The sequence below is a fragment of the Macaca thibetana genome, chromosome 5, assembly GCF_024542745.1.
Source record: "Macaca thibetana thibetana isolate TM-01 chromosome 5, ASM2454274v1, whole genome shotgun sequence".
Taxonomy (NCBI): Eukaryota; Metazoa; Chordata; class Mammalia; order Primates; family Cercopithecidae; genus Macaca; species Macaca thibetana.
Genome location: NC_065582.1, coordinates 123,570,757 through 123,595,327, shown reverse-complemented (window position 1 = coordinate 123,595,327; position 24,571 = coordinate 123,570,757). Strand labels below are relative to the sequence as shown.

General features: G+C 36.5%; 1 protein-coding gene across 9 annotated transcripts in view; it reads right to left on the bottom strand.

Moving 5' to 3' along the window:
* Window positions 1–24,571, bottom strand: part of SLC4A4 (solute carrier family 4 member 4) — a 493,231-nt gene that overhangs the window by 101,847 nt on the left and 366,813 nt on the right. For all 9 annotated transcript variants that reach the window (XM_050791358.1, XM_050791359.1, XM_050791360.1 and 6 more), the window contains 4 exons: window positions 23,634–23,747; window positions 21,273–21,447; window positions 8,254–8,387; window positions 1,896–2,167 (listed from right to left, as the gene is read on the bottom strand). In XM_050791358.1, the coding sequence (XP_050647315.1) occupies window positions 1,896–2,167; window positions 8,254–8,387; window positions 21,273–21,447; window positions 23,634–23,747 (695 nt within the window). The remainder of the gene's footprint in view (window positions 1–1,895; window positions 2,168–8,253; window positions 8,388–21,272; window positions 21,448–23,633; window positions 23,748–24,571) is intronic.

Here is a 24,571-nt window from a genome sequence, read left to right as displayed (position 1 = left end):
TGATATATATTGTGCTTGTTTCCAAGTACTATCAAATATTTCAAATCAGTATACAGCTGAACACTAGTTAGCTTTTATAACTATATGGCATTTTTGTTAGTCTGAATCTTTAAATTTCTACTTTGTGTATCTTTCTGCATTGCTTTTAAATATGGGTCTTATTTTAATGTGTGCTGATTTTTCTTAACACAAAAAGAATCCATGAGTGCAAAGTCCAACAAGGCCCTAGCTTGTCATCAGTGTTACTGACTGCCTCATTGTGAGGGAAGTAGTGTTCTCTTTTCTCTCAATTCAAGACACATACCGGTCTTCTAAGACTTCTCCACCAATGTGGCAGAGAAGAATGAGTTGCATACCAAAATATCTAGGAACAATCTGAAACGGCATGCCACAAGCATAAAAATAATTTGTAATATCTTGCTTATTTTTTAAATTCATAAGCATTCTGTATTCTAGTCTATAACCATGTTAGTTTTACGGTAAACATTAAGAGCTTTTTCCTCAGAATCTATAAATCACAGTGGATACTGCATGAATGTGCCCCATATTTGTGTCCCAGCCCTTTGAACACTGCTATACTTCTGGTACTAAAAGACCTCAGTAAAAAGTATGGACTGTATATCAATTTTTATTTTAAGGGACACAGACCTGTAGCTAATTGCATGACCTAGGATCACCAGTGCTACTAACATTTAATTGTCTGACACAAATGCCTATCCCTTTTTCTGTTTCTTTCTTTTTTTCTTTTTTTTTTTTGACAGAGTCTTGCTACCCCTTCAGCCACTTGAGTAGCTACAGGTACGTGCCAGCACACCCGGCTGATTTTTCTATTTTTTGTAGGGACAGAGTTTCATAATGTTGCCTGGACTGGTCTCAAACTCCTGGGCTCAAGCAATCCACCTGCCTCAGTCTCTCAAAGTGCTGTACAAAGAATAATATAGACATTAATTCCTTGCAAATACTGCAGTTTGAGTTAATTTCAAAATTATAGGCAAGAGACACTGCACCCAGTCCCTATTCCTTTTTATACGAGAGAAGATCTAAAACAACTTCCCTCAAAGTAAATCCTTTTTTGAAATGCCTTTCATATTATAAAATGGAATTTTATCATGGAATTACTCCAACAAAGAATTCCAAAGACCAAGCTGAACATTTTTTTTTTTTTTTGTGAAAAACTTACGATATCAACTCATGTTTGGTATGATAGATTTTAAAGGGCTAAGATATAGAGAATCACATTCCTTTCCAGGAATTACTTTTGTTTTTATGTCCTTCTGGACTCTAGAATATAAATCTACTCCTAGAACATCACATTCCTTCTTTTGTTTCTTCTTCTCTCTTCCTTTCTTTTCTTATTTGTCTAGCAGAGATAAACTATAAAATTCTACCGCTAGGCAATTCCAATCTGAAGTTCTTTTTTCTTAATTTAATGCTTCAAATTGTCTGAAGTGGGTTAGTATCTTTTTCTTCTATAAGCTTAAAATCATGTATTAAAAGTTTACTTAAAGGAAGAGATTCCTACACCAATAAAGAAGCAGCAGAGGGTAAGTTTGTCACATATTTATATCTGTTAATACATGTATCCAGGTCTCCCCACTTCTAAAATCAAGAATAATGTACACATAAATTCCTTGCAAATCCCACAGTTTGAGTTAATTTCAAAATATTGAGTTGGTTATTTTCACATTCCAGAGCTCGTGGTCTCCTTCCTGGTTGAATCATACAGCTAAAATACCTCAGGCAATGAGACGTCAAATTCAGTAGCACAGTTTTTCAGACAAAAAACAAGACTAATTCCTGAGGACCATGACAGCATGCTGAATATTTACAAGCAAGGAGCCTACACCTTTCTCCAAATACAAAGCAAGCATAAACACAAAGTGTGATGCCCTCACCTGGGTCAGGTGGCACACAGGCACAGGAAAAGAGAGTGTTGTAGCCCACTTTGAAGTTGGAGTTGATGGGGTAGTAATCTGCAAGCTTGATCATCTTCTTGAAAGCATCATAGATAAAGATGAAGCTAATCAGAGAAGAAAAGCCCTCCTCCGTGAAACGTGTGAAGTATTGAACCAAGAAGCTGGCATCAGTGGCTACCAAAATGAGACACAGGAAGGCGGACCACAGGCCAATCCAAAGGCGAAACTCCAAATAGTCAAAATTATTGTCCCTGGAAAAAAGAAAGAAAGGTGTTTAGATCCCTCCTCCTTGGAACACAAGGAATAATATAAAACTACCAAATGTCTACAGAAAGATTGACAAAAATACAAGATCACCTTTAGCCACTAAATGTGAAACTCTATTTCAGCCAGAAAGCACTAAGTTTAAGAATTTAGTCTAATGATACAATTTCAAAACAATAAAAATTTGAGGAAAACACATTCAGAGTAGTTATATCATTTATATGTGAAAACCTTATTATTTTTCTCATTCAAAAAATATGGTCCCTACCTTCCTAGAGTTTATAGAGTAAATAATTTGCAAACCTAACACTGGTACTTAGTATGTGTTCAACAAATGTTTGTATGAGCTTTATGGGTTCATAAAGACACTAAGATCAATATGTTTTCTGTCCCTATGTCATCACAGTCTACTGAGGGAAACAAATCGATAAATGTATCACACTATAAAATAGTAAGTGATAATGTTACAGAAGAAGGAGTAACTAATTCTGGTTGGAAGGAAAGAGGAAGTTGCAGAAAAAATTCAAGGTGTTCAGGGATAAGTAGTAGAAACTTTCTGGACAGACCAGAGAGAGCAAGGCCAGGAAGAGGAAAAAGTAGTTAAAAAGATAACATGGCACAAGATGGCCTGTACTGCTCACTGTGTGTGGACAGACTGCCACCAACATGAGGTGGAATTAGAAATATGAGCTGTCATCAGATCAAGAAAGGCTGTCTTGCCATGCTACTGCCAGACCCTTCCACGTCTTATGGAGCTTATGAAGTCTGCCCACAGATCTGATATTCTTCTGCTGAAGCTGGGTGTGAAGCATCTTGCGACCAACATCCTTCTGTGTTTGTCCCACAGCAGACTTAGAATAGGCTACTTCCATCTAAGGAGATCACCGTCTTTTGAGGCCTTTCCCATTTCTTACAACTGAATTATTAATAGTTCAAGATTCACAACTCTGAAAGGATGGGTCAAGTGTTAATGTCTTACCATTTTATACTGATTCCTTTAAAAGTATGTGGAGAGTGCTTTATAATGATTTTTTAAACTCAATTTATTTGTGATGAAAAAGCGGGTAGTAGTATGTATTACTTGCATAAGAATAAGAAAAAAGTCAAGGATTGTGCATGCTGGACACTCTAGAACCTTGCTTTTAGACAATGAGTTTCTGATAACTGTTGATGATATATCTTAAAACTTTCCCATAGGCAATCAACTCTCCACCTTTATCAGCACCAACCCAATCTTACCCAACCCACAGGTAAGTTTTTGCCTGATACACACCCCCTCATTGATATCCTTACTGATATCTATACTTGCCTTACTGAAAGCCATTTTCCACACTACAGCCAAAATTATCATTTTTAATGAAAGTCAGACACCCCAGCTTAAAATCTTTCAATAGCTTCCCATTGCCCTTAGAATAAAATTCAAATTCTTTACCTAGCACAGTGTCTCGCACATAGAAAGTGCCCAATAAAGACTTGCAGGATGAATAAATGCATGTCTGTACTTAAGACTTGCCTGAGACAGTTACTGACACTGACCTATGAGCTATATCTCATGCAACCAAGACATGACTGTTCCTGTGATAGCTAAAAATTATAGAATATTAGAATTCAAAGTTCTTTAGGTACTGTGATGATTAGTTTTATGTCCTGACCAGGCTACAAAGTGCCTAGACATTTGGTCAAACATTATTCTGGGTGTTTCTGTTAGGGTGTTTTTGGAGAAATAAACATACAAATTGGTGGGCTTTGAGTAAAGCAGATCACCCTCCATAGTATGTTGGGGGGGGAACTCATCCAATCAGTTGCAGGCCTGAATAAAACAAAAAAGATTGACCTTCCCCAGGGCAGCAGAGAATTCTCCAGCAGACTGCCTTTGAACTTCTGCAACATCAGCTCTTCCTGGTTCTATAGCAGACAGCCTTCAGACTCAAACTGGAGCATTGGCTCCCCTGGGTCTCCAGCCTGCCAGCCTCCTCAGCCTCTATAATTGCATGAGCCAACTCTTTATAATAAATCTACACACACACTCACATTTTATGGGTTCTGTTTCTCTGGAGAACACTGGCTAATACAGACACCAATCTGTCAAATTACGTCTCATTTTATAGGTAAGGACACCAAGACCAATGGAAGTTAAATCATTTATCCAACATCAAGGTTTTAATGACAGAGCTTGACCAGAAGCCAAATCTCTTGATTCTTAGGTGTTCGTTTTAAAAATTACAGCATGGTTCCCCATCTAATTTGTATTTAGCTCTAGATAGGGTGAATATTAAAAGTCATTGTCTTTTGTTTCTCTCTTCTTATCTAATCACGCAATTGAAATACATTACTGAAGAAGGAGATCATTAATACTGGGGTAAGTTATCTTCGATAGACTTTATGGGATCCTTCTGAAGATAACTTTTACTTTCCTTTGCAGTTTGCTTTATGTCCAGAACACCACTGCTTTAATCCTATGCATGCCTATGTGAGATAAGTAAACTATAGAAAAAATTGAGTTCTAGAAATTTCAGATAATTTACATTATCATACAATGAGTCAGTGTCAGAATAACAACTAAGAAACACAGTTTTGTTACTTCTGAGCCAACATACTTTTTCCCTAAAATAAAAAATTTAAACAATTACCTAGTTTTGCTACCCTAGCAAGAAGATGAAAGAGCAATCTTGATTTGTTTTAGGAATACTAGTAGTTGTTTATAGATTTAATGTTTACAGGATAGGATGAGAAACAAATCCATTAACTAGCTAATGGTTAGGAACAACATTACTTTGGGTACAAAGGAAAAGATACACGTATAAACTTAAACCTTAGAATCTAAACAATATACTAAACTAGCTGCTTTAAAAGACTTAAGCAATTCTAGAGTAGTTCAACAAGAATGACCCAAATAAAGTCAATAAAGCCAATGGCACTTCATTATGAAAGTGATATGTGTAGAGCATCAAGAAGAAAGAGGAATAAGAAATGAGAAAAATTTAAATAAGTTGATCATCAGTAATGACTGCAGTAAAATGGTATTATTACATCCAATAAATTCCCTTCGTGCCAAATTTAAATAGCAATTAAGTTTTAAAAAGCAACAGGAAATGATATTAGAGACCAAAGAAGAAATTATGGTGAATTAGAAGGAAAAAATAGATTCATATCGTTATGGCACCACTCAGTGTTCCTAGATATTTTGAATCATAGTTTCTCAGTAGCATAAAACCAAGGATACAGATAAACTGAAGAAGTCATATCTGAAATATGCTACAGAAATTAATGTGCAGCCACTGACAAAGAAATATAAACTCCCTAAAAGAATACACCCAGTAATATCATGGAAGAATTAAAAATTTGAAGGCTTAAAAGTAAACTGTTTAAAGAATATAGGAAAAAAAATACTGAATGACCAAATGATAATAATACAAGTTAAAATTCAACCTTAATTGTGAAGTTTTTATATAGCTTAGAACACATTGCTGAAACATCTTTCAGATTCCTCACTCAAGTAAAAAGAAGGAATCTAATTATTATTGTGATAAAATGTGTAAAAACAATGCAAAACGGATTGCAGAATTTGGGAAATAAAACTACAAGTGTCCTTTGAAAAGTTGTGAGCTATTTTCTTCCTTCTATTACTGATTTTAAGAGATGGCAGCATATCATTCATATTCCTTTAAAATAATTCTCCAGTTTACAGGGCAAATATCAAAACCTCAGAAATAAATCCATTATTATACAGAGTTTGAGTCCAGTGAACCTACAAAGCAAGGATCTACCTATTCTTCAACAGTGGTAAAACATGTTGGGGAAAATCTGGGCAAGACAAAGTAAAATAGTTCTTACCTGAAGGACTTTTTCAGATCTCTTGCATGCTAAAGTCTAAAGTGAATTACCAAGAGGTGGGTATACAGTATACAGCACTTCCCAGACTTACTGGGACCACAGAAGTTTTTTTTCATGGAGCATGGAATAAGACTAGTAATAGATGAAACACACTTTGGGAAACAGTGATCTAACCAAATATTTTGTATCTAGACAGAATATTATCACTGCAGGTGCTATTACACAAACAAATGATATAGCATTGTGATTAAAATAATGCTTGCCACATATTACTCAGTGATGGATTTAAAGCATGGCTTCTCAAATGTTTCTTGTTGATTTACAACTGTTATCAAATAAATCACTTGGAACTATGTTATGTTACCAATTATGATTTAAAAAAGGAGAATGTGAAAGGAACTTGCTTAGTAAAAGGAAATAATCTGTATCTCACAATTACTTAAAACAAACTGGGATGCAAACATTTTCTGTAGATTAAGGCTCTGATCACATTTCATCCAATAAATCTTTCTGCAAAGTTTGTGCATGTTTGTTCCTGTTTATAGTACATCCTTGTTTAATCTTTCTACAAAGGCTTTCTTGTCTCACACAATGTTTCCTTAAACATATAAAAACTGTTTGACTGTTTCTATAAACTGACAAGAATAAAATTCTTTCCAATGTTCTGAGAATTATGAGAAAGGATTTATAGTAATAATTACCTACAGAAAACTCACAATATTACTTAATATTTGGAACTTTTTACATTCTCAAAAGACTCCTGCTAATGTCCTCAACCCTGTTTTCAAAAAAACTGGTTTTAAATCTTCTTTCCCGCCTCCATCCTATGACTATTTTTGATAACACACACACTTTTAAAGGCTATATATGAGTCCGTTAAGTCCATGATGTACTATGAAGGTAATGACAATTCTAAAATTAAAATCCTAAAACTGTATAACAGTGTAAGACCATGGGAATGCTGACAAGGAGTGCCAGCAAGGCATGAGACATTCTTCAATCTACCTAAGGATTGAGATCTGCCAGTAAAGGCGATTCTCTCTTAGAGGTATCAATTACATTAGAAAGAGGGTAGAAGACCCAAGCTGATTTTGAATCTACTTGTGTATTAATGTGGCCACTTGGATAATTCACTTAACTAATTTTTCCCCTTCTTAAAATGATCCATCAATTTCTAAAAGAAAATGCTGATATCATAATTATGATGCCCATTAGAAACGTCTAGTGATTCCTGAAGAGACTTGGACTCTGGAGTCAGAAAGCAAGAATTCATATCCCAGCCCCACTGATGACTTGTGATGTAATGTTAGGCAATTTGCTTATTGTTCCTGTGCTTACTTTTTCATCTATAAATCAGGATGTGGTCCCTACCTCACAGGATTGCTGTAAGAATTAAATGAGTTAGTACATATATTAGGATAATACTTGGTACATGATCAACTCTCAATAAATGTTAGGTATTTATTCAGCTGAGTTTTGGAAGCTATCTTTAGTTAAGAACATGAAACTGGGGGTGAAGAGCAGTGGATTAAGTAAAGAGCATCCTGTCTCTTTCATTATTGAATGATGTGAACTTAATCAATTTAATTTCTCTAGTATGTTGGTCAGGATCATGGCAGGAAATAGAAGGCATTCTGAAGTAACAACAAATGGCAAGGCACTCAGGGACCATCAACAGCAGGAAGCCACTACTAACTTCAGGCTTGAAAAGGCCAAGGAAGGAATAGAGCTACCAGAGCCTGGTGAGGGCTAGAGTCAAGGTGGATAAGCCACTTGACTGAAGGGGCTGAAGTCCTCAGGGATAAGCACTGCCAGAATGCTGTGCTAAAACAAAGATGGTGAGCTGGGGAAAGGCAGACATACTCAGACCTCTCTCTCTCTCTCTTCCCGTTCTGTTGGTGCTCCCCATTAGCCAAACCCAAGAGGAAGCCAGAAGGCAAAGGGGCATGGGTGCTGCTGTCCACAGGCATCAGCCCCTAGAGCATATGGCAGGACAACAGGAAAGAGAAAAAGTGGGAAGGGAGCAAGGACGCACACAACGTAACAGTCTCAGTCGAATCATACCTGAAACAAGTGGTGACTACCTAATTGCTAAGACCCTTTCACCTCTCACATCTGAACATTCCAGTATTCTGAGTGATTTTTAGATCTGCCTAATCACTATTCTATGCTCTATCTAGCCTATAAAGGTTCTACAATTAAGCAATTCTAATTTGCAATTAAATATGTATGTACATACTTGCTGAAATTAAATAGAAGCCTCTCAAAAACTAGGACAGGTCCAGTGCTGCTCAGAATAGTGAGTGGTTGACCAGCAAAAAGGCAAAAGATGGCTCCAGAGACAGCAGTGCCTAGGAAACTCTCCAACACGCCCTAAAATAAAGAAAATATAAATGTTAAATGAAACACATCTTTTTTCTTTTCATTTGTGATGTCACTAGGCAAACAAAGCCACGTGAATATACTATTAGGAGGGTCTTAACATATAAAGAATGAAGAACAAAGGCTCTTACCAATATGCATATTGCCACCATTTATTTCACCTTACATACAATTTAGTCATTGTTCCCTACTCCAAGGGTCGACCTGCTCTAAAGCACTATAATTACTATGACGGCTGGTGTATAGGAGGCAAAAGGTGGCTCTGATCCTTACTAAAATACTAACTGAAGCTTCTACACAAAAAAATCAAATGGTTAGAAGTGACTTGGTATTTTTGGTGGCATTTTCCTCTTTGTGGTTCCCTTCAGTGTTTTAGCCTGATTTCGCCTTGCACATAGTAGGCACTTATAAGTAGCTATCTTTTATGCACAAAAGCTACTTTTTTTTCCCTAGAGAAACACCTTTGAAGTAGAGAGGGGCACAAAGGGGACCAAAAAAGTGATCTGTCCTCCATTCTGCAATTTCTAAAACACCAATTTCAAAAGACATTCTCATTACATTTTCAGTGTCCAATGAAAACTTATATAAAAGCTTCAATTAACTATTTCTAGAGAAAATATATGTGCTGGAACATAAACAGGTAGTCTTTTATGGCCACATTTCCTTTTAGTTACATCTCTGGAAATCAACCCATTATTTTCCTTTAGCATAATAAAAACAAAGGATGTCAACAAGGATCATCAATGATGTCAACAAGGATCACTGACTTACAAAACTGTCCTAACTTTCCTAATCACATCACTCCGGACCAATGCTTTCAAGGATGACAAACTAGCCTGTTTCCTATATTTTTCATTATTTCAAACTTTAGTTATCAGTTTAGTCAGTAGTTAGGTTGGTGCAAAAGTAATCGTGGTTTTTGCCATTAAAGTAATTAAAGTAATGGCAAAAACTACACGATTACTTTTGTACCAACCTATAGACAAGCATATGTGTATTTGTAGGAAGGTTCTTTTGTAGACATAAAATAATATTTTACGAAGACATGATTTTTAAACATAAAAAGATGACAGAAACCCTTTATTCAATACATGAAGCTATAAATCTGAACACTAAAATTTGCAAAATAAAACATTTTCAAATGACTAAAGAAATTCTATAGCTTTAAAGGACACAATAATATATTCAGTGGTAGACAAAACAGTGGAGCAAAATCATGTGATCTCTTGGTATAGGAAGAGTTCTCTCTTCAATTAAACAATAAATTACCTGTTCTTAGAAGTATGATTTATGTCACAAAAAATAAGCCTTTTAATTGAAACCACCCCCTGACTGGAGCAGAGTGGATTTCTGGGGAATCTGCAGCGCCCCTCAGTCACTTCCAGTGACCCTCAACCCCTGAGTTAACCTATCCATCTGTCAACCTCACTAGGCCACCTCTTACCACTGTCCCAAAAGTTCTCCAGCAACTTCTCATTCACTTATCATTTTTAAAGAAAATACAATATACGTAAAATGATTATGAAGAAATTGTTTTTCAAATCAACTTACAAAACTTAAACACAGTAAGTTCCACTCAAAAGCTTAGGAGACCATTGTTACAATAATTACTCAAAATATTTCTTATGCTACTTCAGAGACAGCAATATTCTCCACAGACTGACACTAGCAGTACCACATGCTCCTCTTTTAAGGGTAGAATTCAATTCAGAAAACAAATGAAAGTCCTTTAGAGCAGCACTAGACAATAATAGAGTTGGGATGACGGTGGATAAAAAACAAGAGGTGACAATTAAGTAGTAAGACTGGTTTCTCTCATGGCAAATACACACACTCTGAAAAAATCCAGAACAAGTCCAGTTCATGCAGAAGTCTAGGTTTGAAGCCTGGCAGGAAGGTCTCATAAGGACTTCCATTTACATGGATGTAGGTCCAGCACATGGCTGAAGGGTGCCATCTCATTATTTATAGCCATTCCGCAGAGAGACTATCTTGCTCGTTCTTCCTCACAGGGACAGAAACCAGAATAACAAGAAAGGGCAGCAGAACCAAGATGTATTTATGCAGAGAAGACAGAAAAGTTTCTCCTAGACCAACAAATAGCATTTACACCTTGATTTCTTAAACATTTAGACATTGAGATTCAGGGGAGTTAAGTGATATGAACAAATTCACATTCAATGTGACATAAGTCTTTGGGTCTTCAGTGTATGTACTTGCCCAACCAGACTTCACCCCTCATAAGGATAAAAGGTGTACCATAGGCTGGGGTTTCAACCCTTGTGCATAGACGGTGGGCTTTCTATGTCTTTATAATTTATCTTTCTTTTTTTACAACTTACACCAGTGTGTGCATAAGATGAAAGGTAGAAACTTGAATGCTTCCTGTGGCAGGACAAGCTATGCTCTGGGTGCATGTGACAGGCAGATACACTACAACATTCTTTATCAAGCAAGGAGTGATATTTCTTATCACTGCTATGGGATCAAGACAGCACTGACTGAATGTAAGGGAGAATATAAAGGGGAAAGGACCAATTCAAAAGGAGAGATTTTTGCATTCTCTACTTGATTTGACACAGCTACTAATCTTGGGGAGGGTAAGAACAGGGTCTTCTGGCATCATCCATGTTTCTCTTTCTCTCATCATGCTATCCACCATCTCTACATGTGGTCTGTAGGCACTCAGCAAATGCTAAAGGAACCAAGAAGCAAGGCCCAAATCATACTCCAGGTTCCACCTATCAAAGGTCAACAGGCGTTGCTGCTCATTCAGTAAAGATAACAACCAATTTCTTCCAGAAAACCACTTTAATTTATGGAAACCATACAACTGTTAAAGGCAGATTATTTTTATTTCAGTACTTGATCCTTTGGTAAGTACTACAGTTTCCATTCTGTGGCTGACAATCTTGAAACAGAGACAGGTGATTGATTATACACACTGCACTGGAAACTTGCTTAAATTTAGAGATGTTTCCAGTATTTCTGAGAAAAGAACTATTTGACATTTTCCTCTTCACAATACAGAAATTTAAAAAATAATATCAATGAATAACTCTAGTTTAACTGTAACTAAAGTTTAAAGCAATTTATAAGGTGAACTATCAGAAATCTCTTTGCTGATTTATTATATTCAGTGTTCGCTGATACAAAAAGGAAAACCATGTGTGGATATGTGTATTTTTAAAAGCCGTAACTCATAAAGGCATTTCTACACCTGATTTCTCAGAGGAACAAATTTCCTAGCAATTTATGAGGCTGCGGACAGTTGAACTCTGAGGTGTGCAGCCACAGGATGCCACAAAGTGCTCCAGTCCATTTTGGTTGGGCTTTCATTCTATTCCACTTCTGATCATGTGACACCACTGTAGAAGAGTAGAAAGAGCAAACAACTGGCAGTCAGAAATCTGGAGTCGAGGCTCCGTTCTGCCAAAGAGAGCTGATGGTCTTAGAAATGTGACTTCACCTCAATCAATTTCAGTATTTTTATGGAGAGGAAAAATTGAGATACTAGGGTAGAGCACTGGACTCTGGAGTCAGACAATCCCAGACTGACATCTATACCATATTATTTCCTAGACCAATGACTTTAAGCAAGTTATTTAACTTACCTATGCTTCCTGGGGTTAGTATGCACGTTAGATAGATAATGTATGTAAGGTGCTTAGCATAGTCTCTGACTGATAAAATGATACATGGCAACAATATGTGTACTGTACGTATTTAAATATTAGATGATGGCCGGGCGTGGTGGCTCACACCTGTAATCCCAGCACTCCGGGAGGCTGAGGTGGACAGATCAATCTACCTGAGGTCAGGAGTTCGAGACCAGCCTGGCCAACATGGAGAAACTCTGCTTCTACTAAAAACACAAAAATTAGCCGGGCATGGTGGTGCACGCCTGTAGTCCCAGCTACTCAGGAGGCTGAGGCAGGAGAATTCCTTGAACCCAGGAGGCAGAGGTTGCAGTGAGCTGAGATCACGCTACTCCACTCCAGACTGGGTGACAGTCTCAAAAAAAAAAAAAAAAAAAAAAAAAATGAGGAGGTTGGACTGGATAGTCTGTAAGGTCTCTTCCAGGTGGCTCAGCACAAAGAGCCTGTCGTGGAGTCAGGGACATCTGAATTTAAATCTCAGTTCTACCAGTGACCAACTGGGTAACCTTTCTAAATCCTACTTCTCTTCTGTAAAATCAATAGCTACATCACAGGATAATTATTTGGATAAAATGAAAGAATAATATGTAAAGAGCTAAGAACAGAGCCTCGTATAAAGCAGAGATACAATCTAATGTTGATTTCTTTTCCTTGGCTGCTTTTCATCACCTTCTTTTCAGCCTCTCTCTATTATTTCTTTTTCCTTTAAGAGACGAAGCAGATAAAAAGAAATGATATGAAAAGATAAAATTAGTCTTCAGAAGAAACAGGTAAAAAAAAAGCCTCTTTAGGTCTACAGTATTTCCCAGAGCAAATTTTAAATCAACAGAAATCTTAAGTGGCAACACTATGGCCATTGAGAGCCATTTTACATTCCTTTGCATCACACACAAGTCAATGATAATAAACAAAATAGCTTGTTTTACTTGACAGCAGTGAAGTCAAAATCGATATCCAAAAACATTTGTGAATATTTTTCAGCTTGCATTAGGGTACAAAATTAAACCAAGGATGGCCTGTGTTTTTTAAAAGTCAAGAAATTAGGACAAGTCCCAGAATAGTAAAACATATTTTTTACTAAAAGAAATTAGACCATAGGAGCAAGATTCTAAAAAAAATTAAAAGCCAACCACGATTTGTAATAGCAGCATTTTATGTCTTTGAGCAACTTGGGACAAGGGCTGCCAAGGCCACCATTACCTGTCATGGCTAATGCAAAGCAAGCACATTCAAGATGATAAAACATTAAATATTAAAAATCTATGCTGTCAACTTTGACTTTATTGCAATTTGGTTTCTTCATATAACACTAAAAAGTGACTTTTGTTGTTTTATGTCCTTTTTATTAAGGACTTTATTATTTTGATTAATAATTATAACCCTGTTTAGGGAGGCTGAGTGACAAAAACAGAAGGGGAAAAAAGGCTGGGGAGAAAAGTGGCAGAACAGCCTAGGAAAACAAAAAATTTTCTCTTTTTTTTGACAATTTTCCACCCACTAAAGTATGGAAAATAAAGGTGGCATCAAATGATAAAGCTTTTACCAACATTACTGTCGTGTTTCAGGCTTTAGAAATTTTTTGTTTATAACAGTGAAAAGAAATGCCAGTCCTTGTGGTGGTATTCATAAGGAACTCTGCAGCATACTGAAAAATAAATTAGAAAATTAAATTTTTCTAGATAAGCCTTTGAAGCTAAAGTTTAGTCAAGAATTATGAGGTAGCCCAATGTCACTGGAAATAAGTAGTCAGAGAGGAATTACCTATCTGAGTTTTGATGTCAGGTCACCAGCATAAGCCAAACCACATGATCAAAAATAAGTGGAGAAATGATTCAAGTATCTAAAGCAAATTTGGGTCACATGGGAGTCATCTCAGAAGATTTTTTTAATACAAAAAATACTGATTCTTTATTTCCACCCTAAACAATTAAATCAGAACCAATGAAGATAATGCCTAGGGATTTGGTATTTTTTTAAGTTCCCCAAGTGATTCCCATGTGCCCCAAATGTGAGATGTACCTCCCCTTCTCCTTCAGAATAGCAGTAACGATTGGTCACACAGACCATTCATCTACACTAGGGAAGGAGACTGGATATACAACCCTCATTTTTTATTTCCCCTGTGTAGCTACAGCCAATAAATCAGTGATTTCTGTCCTGACAGATCACAGCTGCCAAATCCTTATTGCCATCCACTCTGCCTAAACTACTTTGTCGTCATAAGCAGGATTTCTGTTTACAATGCCAGCAGGAAATGATGAAAAGGCAAGACTTGAAAGACGAATTATCTCCCTGCTTGAAGAAAAGTACAAGCCAAAAATCTTACCAACAGTTCCAAGTCTAATAGACTGGATGAGCAAGACATGGAGGGCTTTCTAATATTTTTTGTTTGTTTGAAGAGCTGTGAATATGTATCTAGATCATCGGAAACATTAGGCCCGTATAACCTTACACAAAAACCAATTCCAGATGGATAAAAAATTTCAATGAAAACAGAAAAGAACTAAAATATGTGGGTAAATATTTCTTTAATCTTGGGGTAGGGAAAGCCTTTCTAAATATATGATGAAAAGAAGAAACTATTAAAAAACTGACAATTTTAGCTACATAAAAATTAAGATCTATACAGGAAAAGAAATCATAAATAAGGTTAAAAGACATGGCAGCTCTAAGAAAAATACAGTTTGTAATATTTCTCACAAGCAAAGAGAAAATATCCTTATTATACAAAGAGTTCTCATAAGCCAATGAAAAAAACCCTAAATGCCCCAAAAGGAAAATATACCAATGATACAAGTATAAAGAGTATAGACAATCAATAAAAATGCGAAAGGAGATTCACCCTCACTAAGTAATCAAAGAAATTAGAATTAAATAAAAATGAACCATTATTTTTCAACCCACAGAATGACAAAAATGAAAATATGGGACAAAATTCTGTTTTCACAAGGGTATAAGAAAGTGGACATCTTTGTCTGTTATTGGTAGACGTACGAACTGGTACAGCCTTCTGTAGTGTATTTGAAACAAATATCAAAAAATAAAATGAGCATATCCTGCAATCATTCTGCTAGAAATTTGCCCTAGGAAGGTAATCTCAATAATAAACATGTAGTTAATCACCTACATTTTTTTTGTTTATAAAAAAACAGGAAAAACTAAAAGTCCACTAAGAGGGGCTCTGTTATAGTAAATTATAGCACATGCATCATGTGTATAAATATATGTAGTCATTAAAAATGATGTTAAATATTCATACTGAAGTGGAAAGACATCCATGAAATACTAAAATTATGTAACAGCATGTATAGGATTTTATATAAATAAAATCCTATATATCAATCTATCTGTATACACATGAACTTTAAGATATATGGGAAAATGCTCATGACAATGTTAATAATGATTAATTTATTTATATAAAGTCCTATATATCAATCTATCTGCATACACATGAATTTTAACATGTATGGGAAAATGTTCACAACAATGTTAATAATGATTAATTCTGGTTGATGGGTTTCAGGGCAAAATTACCTTCTACATATTTTGGGGGGATTTTTGGAATTTTCTACAATATATAATTATATCTTATTCTCAAAACAGTTGCAAACCAAACACAAAATAAGAATTAGAATTTAGCATCAGTTGAGACTCCCCACATCCCTGCCTAAATCACTATCATTTTCTGATCACCAAGAAAATAGGGTGGCAAAGGTCTTTCAAATAAAAAACCCACCAAATACACATTACTTAACCTCAATCAAACAGGATTTAATTTACAACTTGCCCATGAAGCAAAGCACATTATTTGAAGTTCCTTTAAAGAAGGAATAGCTAATAAATTTTAGAGGCAACCAGGTAATGCAGAATCCTTATTTTGTTGCTAAATAGGTCTATTTATTTTTACCTACCAAAATTGTGTCATTCCAACAGATTATCTCTACCTAACTTTGAAACTGGAATATGTTGATAGTGTAGACTAACGTCACCTTATATTTTCACTTCAAGGAGGAAATGCATTTTGGTGCCAAAGGACAACACTCAGCTAAATTGAAATTCTTGTACAATTCTCAATATAGTAAAGCAATTACCAATTTGCTTTAATCTTGCTGTTATAAATTACACATAATAGGCTTTGTAAAGATTCGTCTATCTTATCAAGGAACATCGCATGTGAATAAGAAATGATATAGTTCCAACTTAAGCAGGTTGATTAAATATTCTCAGCACAGCTTTATGTTAAAATAAAGTCTCAAATTTGGAGATGCCAACTATAAATGTTCCTTATTATGAGACAAGTTCCCTTAAAATGTGCTCTGTTAAGCTCCATAAATATCACAAAATTCACAGAATCTAAAAATCTTACTGTATTCTTTTGCTAAAAGGTTTGTGAAAATAGGATTATATTTACTCCTGGAAAAAAATTAAAATTACTTTCTTCACTCAGTCTTCACTCTAGACTGTGCTTATTCATTCACAATCAACGATGTAGTTTTAAATTAAAAGACTTTCTGTATTTCATAACACTAAAAGGAACAATTTTTTAAGTAAGACTTGTCACAAGGTATCAAAAATTATTCCTTACATAAGTATCTTGCCCATAGACTAAGTAATCCATAAATATTTGTTGATTTAATTTGCATTAAGGTTCCATTCAGACAGTACTTTGAATGAAAAACCAATGGTAGTAATACATTCTACTGAAATATATTTATACACTGACATTTAACAATGTAATTAGAAGTAGCTAAATGAATTGAGCAGTATACTCATTTGGCAACCAAGAGTATAAATGAATTGGCCCATCCATATGAATGGGTTCCGCATCAGTGGATTCAACCAACTCCAGATCAAAAATAGTCAGGAAAAACTAAAAATAAAACATAACAATATAACAATAAATGCTAATACAAAATTTAAAATATAGTATAACATATTTCATAGTATTTGCATTGTATTAGGCATTATAAGTAACCTAGAGATAAAGTATATGGATGTGCAAAGGTACTACACAAATAGTACCCCATTTTGTAAAAGAGATTTGCACATCGATGAATTTTGGTATCCATGGGAAGAAAGGGGGTCCTGGAACCAATCCTCTGCTGATAGCGAGGAATGACTGCAACAATGCAGTGAGTTGGCACACATGGTTACAGAGAGTTTAGTTGTGAAGGGGACATGTTTTTTAGGATGGTAAGGCTGAAAAGTCTTTGTTTACCTGACAATATGGCAAGGACACCAGAGCATTACTGTGGGACTTACTATAAGAAAAGGAAAATAAGAGTGTTGCACAATTCTCGGACTTCAGAAAGCTTATGTTCGAGTCCTCCATTGCTGAACTATAAAAAAGGGAAACAGTCACAAGTCAGGGTTGCATCTGAGATGAATGTAAGATCAACTCTTGGCTGAGTGGTTCAGTTATTCAAAGAAGCCCCAGCTAAAGTTTACTGCTGACATTTAACAAGAAATTTGTGAACACCCATTCTGTAAGTCCCAGAGTTCTCTCAGAGCAGCATAACGGGCAAAATGTGTACGCCAAACTAGTGAATTCATGCAATCATCTATGTCAGCATTATAATTGTATGATTGTACTTAGAGTCACTGTAGCCTCAACTCTTCTATTTTGAACATAATTTCATGGGAAATAATCTACATAGCTCCCAAAATAATCTGCTTCTAATTATATATGCATATATATATGCTCTAAGATAAATGCTTCAAGCAGGCAAGACCTTCTGAACAGAAGTTGGCAGAAGAGTTTGCTTAGACAACAGCCATGCAGTGACTCATCTGTGTTTTCACAACACGTTTCTACCCAGCACCCATGTCTATTTGTAGCCTGACAATAAAGGCCCTATGTGAACCATCTCTGAGCTGTCTGCCTTTAAAAGCAAGGACACTGTTCTCATTTGACTCATTTGAGCTGCCCGTGCTTTTGAGAATAACCCACTGCCACATTTATGAAGGCATGTGACATAACTGCAGACTATTTCAGGCTCTGCCAATGCTTTTCTGCTTAGTCTTGGTCTACTGTTTAGAAAAGCAAGTGAAGCCAGAGGACTTCATCCCCTAAATAAGCCCACTACACCCCACTACTGGTATCTCTTGGGTGTAACTGTAAAAGACTGTTTTCATCAACACCCTACACTATAACTGGGATTCAAAATTGGAATTCCTGTCTATTTTGCTCATCTATCTTTATCTCCAGCACTTAAAACAGTGTCAAACACATAGTAGACACTCCATAAATATTTGCAATGAATGAATCAACTTCTGCCATAGACTTGTAAAATGACCTAGGCCTTAGCACCAAATCCATAAAATATTTTCTTATCCTGGTCCCAGGTCAAGAAGACTTCTCCTGCCAGAAAATCAAAAATTTTGTGTGGTAAAGTACACACCCTTTCAATCAAGAGATTACCTTCCACATATGAAATCACCTTACTCCCTAGTCCTTAAAATAGATAAAATTATTAATATTTGTTAAGTTTCAGTTCAACAAATTTAAATTAATAGTCATTAATTTTCTATCCCTCTTTTTCAGTGTTTTTGCCACTTACTGTGACTTCTAGATGTATCAAATTGTAGTCTAGGAGAAAGACATTACCAATATGTTTCTTAAAGGAAAAAAGCTTCAGAAGAGAGTGAAAAATATGTTCTTCAGTATTTTCAAACAATCCACCCACAGTTTCAGTGAAATTATCAATGGATGTTACAAAATTTATTAATAAAATAATCAAATTACATCTGGAAAATTTCCCCATACATTTGAAAGTCAACTCCTAGGAGTCACATCCAGCAAACGGTTATTTTAGTGGACTACTTAACATCCTGAAGCACTGAAAGTATTTACGTTTCTCCTGAAATCTTTAGAACACAGAAAATAGCTAATTCCACCAGCAAGGCCTTTCCCAGGTCATACATCACAGAGGAGAAAAATACCGATTAACTATGTATGTTACATAATAGAGTCCTCTACTTTCCCAAAACTTACTTATATGGAAGTTCATCCATCTAGGAGGGATCAAAACAGATCTGAACAGATTTCTTCTCTACAGTTAGATGCAACATTATAAAGCCAAGTCTTATGAGGTTGCAAAGAATTACAATTCAATTCAAAAAAGTCAATGAACTAATACACATAGGCAATATTGCAATGTCCCCATCTCAATGAGGATGTCCACCAAAAAATGTTTAAAAATTATCTGCACAACACAAGAAAGTCTCTATACATTCTGACAGACTGACAGACGGAAGACAGTTTTGTTCTTACCACCCTCTCAAAATCACAGCTTTCTTCTATTTTCTTAACATGTGGTTGCCTGTATTAACTTCTTCAAGCTGGCCATAGGGTGTTCCCCCAGTGCCATCTTCTCCATTTTTTTTTCTTGAACGATCTGTTTTAGTTATCCTTATGCTGTCATTTAGATGAAGAATAGCTGTGCAACTTGGATATAGATCAACTTTTATAAAAATTCTATTACTGACATCACTCCTACAATTTAATGTATTCATTTTTGTCTTACAAATGAGAGGAAAGGAGACAAACACGCTCTGTGTATTTCATCTCTATGTCCCATTAGAGTTGGTTCTTATAACCCATGCTGCAGATCTCTCACTGGTAACACAGAGATATGTATTCTTTGACCAGCACGATGTTATTTTCTAAAATGTTAATCAGTTGCCAATATTTAAAAATCGCTGGTTTCACTAAGAATTAGAATTTTCAGCCTCTCTTTGAAGATCAGAGAATGAAGCAATACTGGGTACACATTCACATGGGAAAAAGCAAAGCTGAGTGGCAACTGCTTCTTTCTGATGGAGCATGAACTCTCAGAAGTCATCACAGTCTCCTCACTGTGAGAAAGTCCAAGTTAGCTATGTGAAGAAGTCGTGAGGAGAGTATCCAGACCCCAAATATTCTGGACATCCTAGCTTAGGCACCAACACATGAGTAAAGAAGCTGCTGCATGACCTCAACCTCTGCTGCCATCTGACTGCAAGTGGACGAGGGACCAAAGGGAGAACTACTCAGCTGAGCCAACTCACCATCCAAACCATGAAAGAGAGTCATCAAATGGTTGTTTCAAGCCTCTAAGTTTTGGGGTAACATGCTGCGAAGTGCTAGATAAGAACTAAAAGATAAAACTGCACTTGACAAACTAAAATACAATTGTATAATTTCTCCCTTTTTACTTAGGTCAACACAGATGTTATAATCTCCATAGTATTTTTGTATTTAGACAAAGATCTAAAATATGCATGTGCCCAGGAAAGAAAGCCAAAGTAGAAAAAAAGCAATCCTATGGAATCAGCTGCATTTTCAAAAAAATAATCTGGCTGGCATCACTTAGAATACCACATATATTATACAATACTATACAGTAAAGTGGAAGAAAAAGTATGAAAAGGGCTTCAATCTGGTCCTTTTCATAGGAATATAACTTCATTCACTACTTTGTATTCATCACTTAGCACACTACCTTTTTTCAAATGATTGGATCAACTAAAAGTAATTTTGGACAAATTTTTCTGGTTGGTGGAGGGAACCAAAAACATCTCTTCTGTCACCAAAACTTTAGCTATTATTGTTGCAAAGGAAAGGTAATGCTATCTGCGAAGTAACCAACTAATTGTGGTTACAATTAATCATAGAAAATAAGTCAAGCCAGAGTTGTTACAGCGTAACGAGAATCAGGTCCACCTACAGGAGATGTAACTGTTAGCTTGTATTCATTAAAACCAAATTTTACTGGTAAACATGCAAACCCAACTTTGAGCAAATCACTCAATGGTTCCATGCTATTTGCTCATGTGTAAAATTAAGCTAATCATACATTCCCGAAGAAAGTGTAATCATCAAGTTTAACAGAATATGTTTCACATAGTCAAAGTAGTAGAAGATCTAAACCTTGTGCACTGTACAAAATTAAAGCAGCTGATATGCTTTTGCCCAAATAGAATTGTATATCCTCATTTCCTTCCCTTCCTTTCCCCACTTGTGACTCAAGCCAGATTTCATCGAGCTATTTTTATAATTACTAAAATGCTGGAAATACAGCAGCAGGCCAGAAGCAAAGTAAAATGCAGCATCCAGCAAAAGAAAGAAAATCACGCTGAGTAACTGAAAGGCCATCTGCTTCTAACGGAGCTGTAGGGGTGAGGAAGGCAATCTGGGCTGTACTATTTGTGTCCTCCTCAAAACCATACCCACCTGCATGTTGTCAGTGGCATCCCCAAGCAGTCCTCCAAAAGTGATAGCATTAGTTACAGTTGCCAGATAAATGAAGAGAATTGCCGAAAGAGCTTGAATATTTAAAGCATCATAAAAATCACTGGCAAAAAATGGCGCTTTCCTCTTTATGTCTTTAATTAGTCCACCACAGAACCTGGGCAGAGAGAATGCAAACATCCACTAAATGTAAAGTAAATTACCATCAAATTAATCAAGAAGTAACTCATTAAATCAAACATAACATATTTAAAATGCTTGAATCAGTGACAAGATACTACTTAACCACTTATGATGAAACCAGAAAACTATAAAGGAATAAATTTTCTTCTATCTCTTTCTTTTTGGGTCACCAAGTTAGGTGTCACATTTCCTGAAGACCAGCCAGTTGGTCTTTAGAAAAGAGTGAACTGTGTAAATACATTAACATTTTTCATTGCCTAGAGAAAAACATCCAAATATGTGAGCAGATCATATAAAGGCCCTTCATCATCTTGCCATAGTACCCTTTCCACTCTCATTCATTCATTCATTCACTCACTCATTTATTCATCCATTCTTTCATCCTCAATAAATGCCGTTAAGCACTTGAAATATGCCCACACTCTGGCACTCTTCTAAGTGCTGAGGACATAACAGTGAACAACATGTGTCAAAAAGACTCTGCTTTCATGGAGTTTACTCTGGGGACCAAAAGGAGGCAGACAATAAATGAATAAATGCAACACATAGTGATAAAAATCAAGAGAAAAATTAAATGAGGAAGAGCATTATGTAGTACTGGAGAAAAGGTGGTTGAAATTTTAGACAAAGTGACCAGAAAAGGTCTCCAAGAAGGTGACTTTAGGGTAAGGACCTGAAGGAACTAAGGGAGGAAGCCATGCAGGTGTGTGATGGGAGGAAATGCAGCTGAGCCGCATGACATGTGTCAGCAGGTCAGTTGAGTGACTTGCACATCAGTCTACTCACCCTCCCAACCAAACCTCAAACCTCAGTCTTCCCCAGGGTTTCTGCCTAGAATGCCCTATTCCAAAGCTCAACAGCTCTCTGAAGCCTTGACCTTGCACTTATAGTTCGTATTTACACTCTTGGCTATCGCACTTTATTAGGATTGTCCATCTATCTGTCTGCGTACCCACTGGACCTTAGCCACACTCAGTGCCCTGCTTCAGTTTTCTTAGTATTCACAGGGCTGTGCATCGTACCAGGCATACTACAGACACTCAGTTTAGCAAAGGTGAAATATAAAAGAATGAAATATATTCTGATTAAATTAAAAATTAAATCCCAAAACTCCTACCTGTAGAAAAAGGAAAGGCTATTCCTAATGGAAATAATTTTCAGAAAACTATTCAAAGAAAGGTTAGGGGAGGAGAGGAGAGAAGATTTTATGTTCTCTATCCTTTGAGAATAAAGGAGAGGGGAATAATGTCCTGTTAATTTGGGAGAGAAATCCAAGTGGGTCATCAGGAGAATGAAATAACTTCATTTCATTCAGATTTAATTGCACATTATAATGACATACCTTTTCATTTTCAAAAACCCTCCAGTGTTTTTAAAAAGTCATATCTTCATAAAATAAGTATCCCACTTAAAATCTTACTTAACACCCAATAAAAGGAAGAATCTAATGGGAGGGAAGGAAGAGTTATCATGGAAAGAAATTAGCTGAAGCAATTTAGGAAACCTGAATTTCCAACTGCAGGCTAAGGAGGCAGAACAGTGAGAACTCATTCCTGTATCATGTTACTCACTTTTAAATGCACATACAGGTGAGAAATGGAATTATGAAAGCCAAGAGGTTAAGGCTGGTACATCTGTCAGTCCTCTGCCAGCTCTCTGACCCTAACATGCCCTCAGTCATTCTCCCCTAGTTTCTCTGGCTTTGGTGCCAGCCCTACCACACACCAGACACTCTATTGCAGCCCACCCCACACACCCACCACACCCACATGGTCTGTCTCCCACCTCCTGTAGCACTTTCTTCAAACGTTGCCATTCTGTGTAAGGCCTTCTCTGACCACTCTTACCTAAAATTGGAATACAATACTCCCATCCTCAAAGTCCCTACTTCTGCCTTAATTTTCCTCATAAAACCATCACCACAGTTACTTATTCACTTATTGTTTATGTCTTCTCACTACAATACAAGATCCTTATGGGAATACAGTATCATTTAATTCACTGCTATATTCCCAGGGCCCGTGACAAATAGGTATACCGCAAATATTTGTTGACTGAACAAATGAACAAACTAGTGAATAATATGCTGATAGAAAGATGAAGGGAAATTTACGTTTAAGGAGAACCTCATCATGAATGGCAAAGGAAACTGTCAGTTACCGTCCAGTTCGCTGCAGTTCTTCACAATCCCCATGTCCTCCTCCTCCGTGTCCTCCATCATGGGGTGTATCCCCATTCATCTGAACATTCTCTCCACCTGAGTACATATTCTTTCTAAGCAAGACAACAGAGCCCAAGAGTATATTAGTTTATTTTATTCATTTGTTTCTTAGCTGTATCATGCTCTGGCTAATGGAGAGATGGAGTGAAAACCCTTAAGGTGAAAGATTGTTATTTCTTTCTGCTATCTAACAGACGATTCTTTAAGTGTTACATTTAGAACCAATACAAATGACTGGATGAATAGGAAAGTTGAATGAACTGTGTGTGTGTGTGTGTGTGTGTGTGTGTGTGTGTGTGTGTGTGTGTGTCTATATTTTTTTTTTTTTTTTTTGAGATGGAGTTTTGCTTTGTCGCCCAGGCCAGACTGCAGTGGCGAGATCTCGGCTCACTGCAACCTCCGCCTCCCGGGTTCATGCCATTCTCCTGCCTCAGCCTCCTGAGTAGTTGGGACTAAGGCGCCCGCCACCTCGCCCGGCTAATTTTTTGTATTTTCAGTAGAGACGGGGTTTCACCGTGTTAGCCCAGATGGTCTCAATCTCCTGACCTCGTGATCCGCTCGCCTTGGCCTCCCAAAGTGCTGGGATTATAGGTGTGAGCCACCGTGCCCAGCCATGAACTGTGTATCTTAAAAGAGGGAAACTGTTTCAACTGGGAAAAAATAGATTTCTAGAAAATTGTTTCTCTTCAACTATTTTACCCAATTTCTTAACCGTGTACATCTACAAGGACTCATCTTCAGTAAATTTGTGTTTCCAGAAATACAGGGGGTCCCCAAAACATCCCCTAAGAATGTCTGTGATACATTCCCATGTAGTAATCTGAGATCTCCAATATATAATAACTGAAGAACATCATACCACATAACATTTATTTTA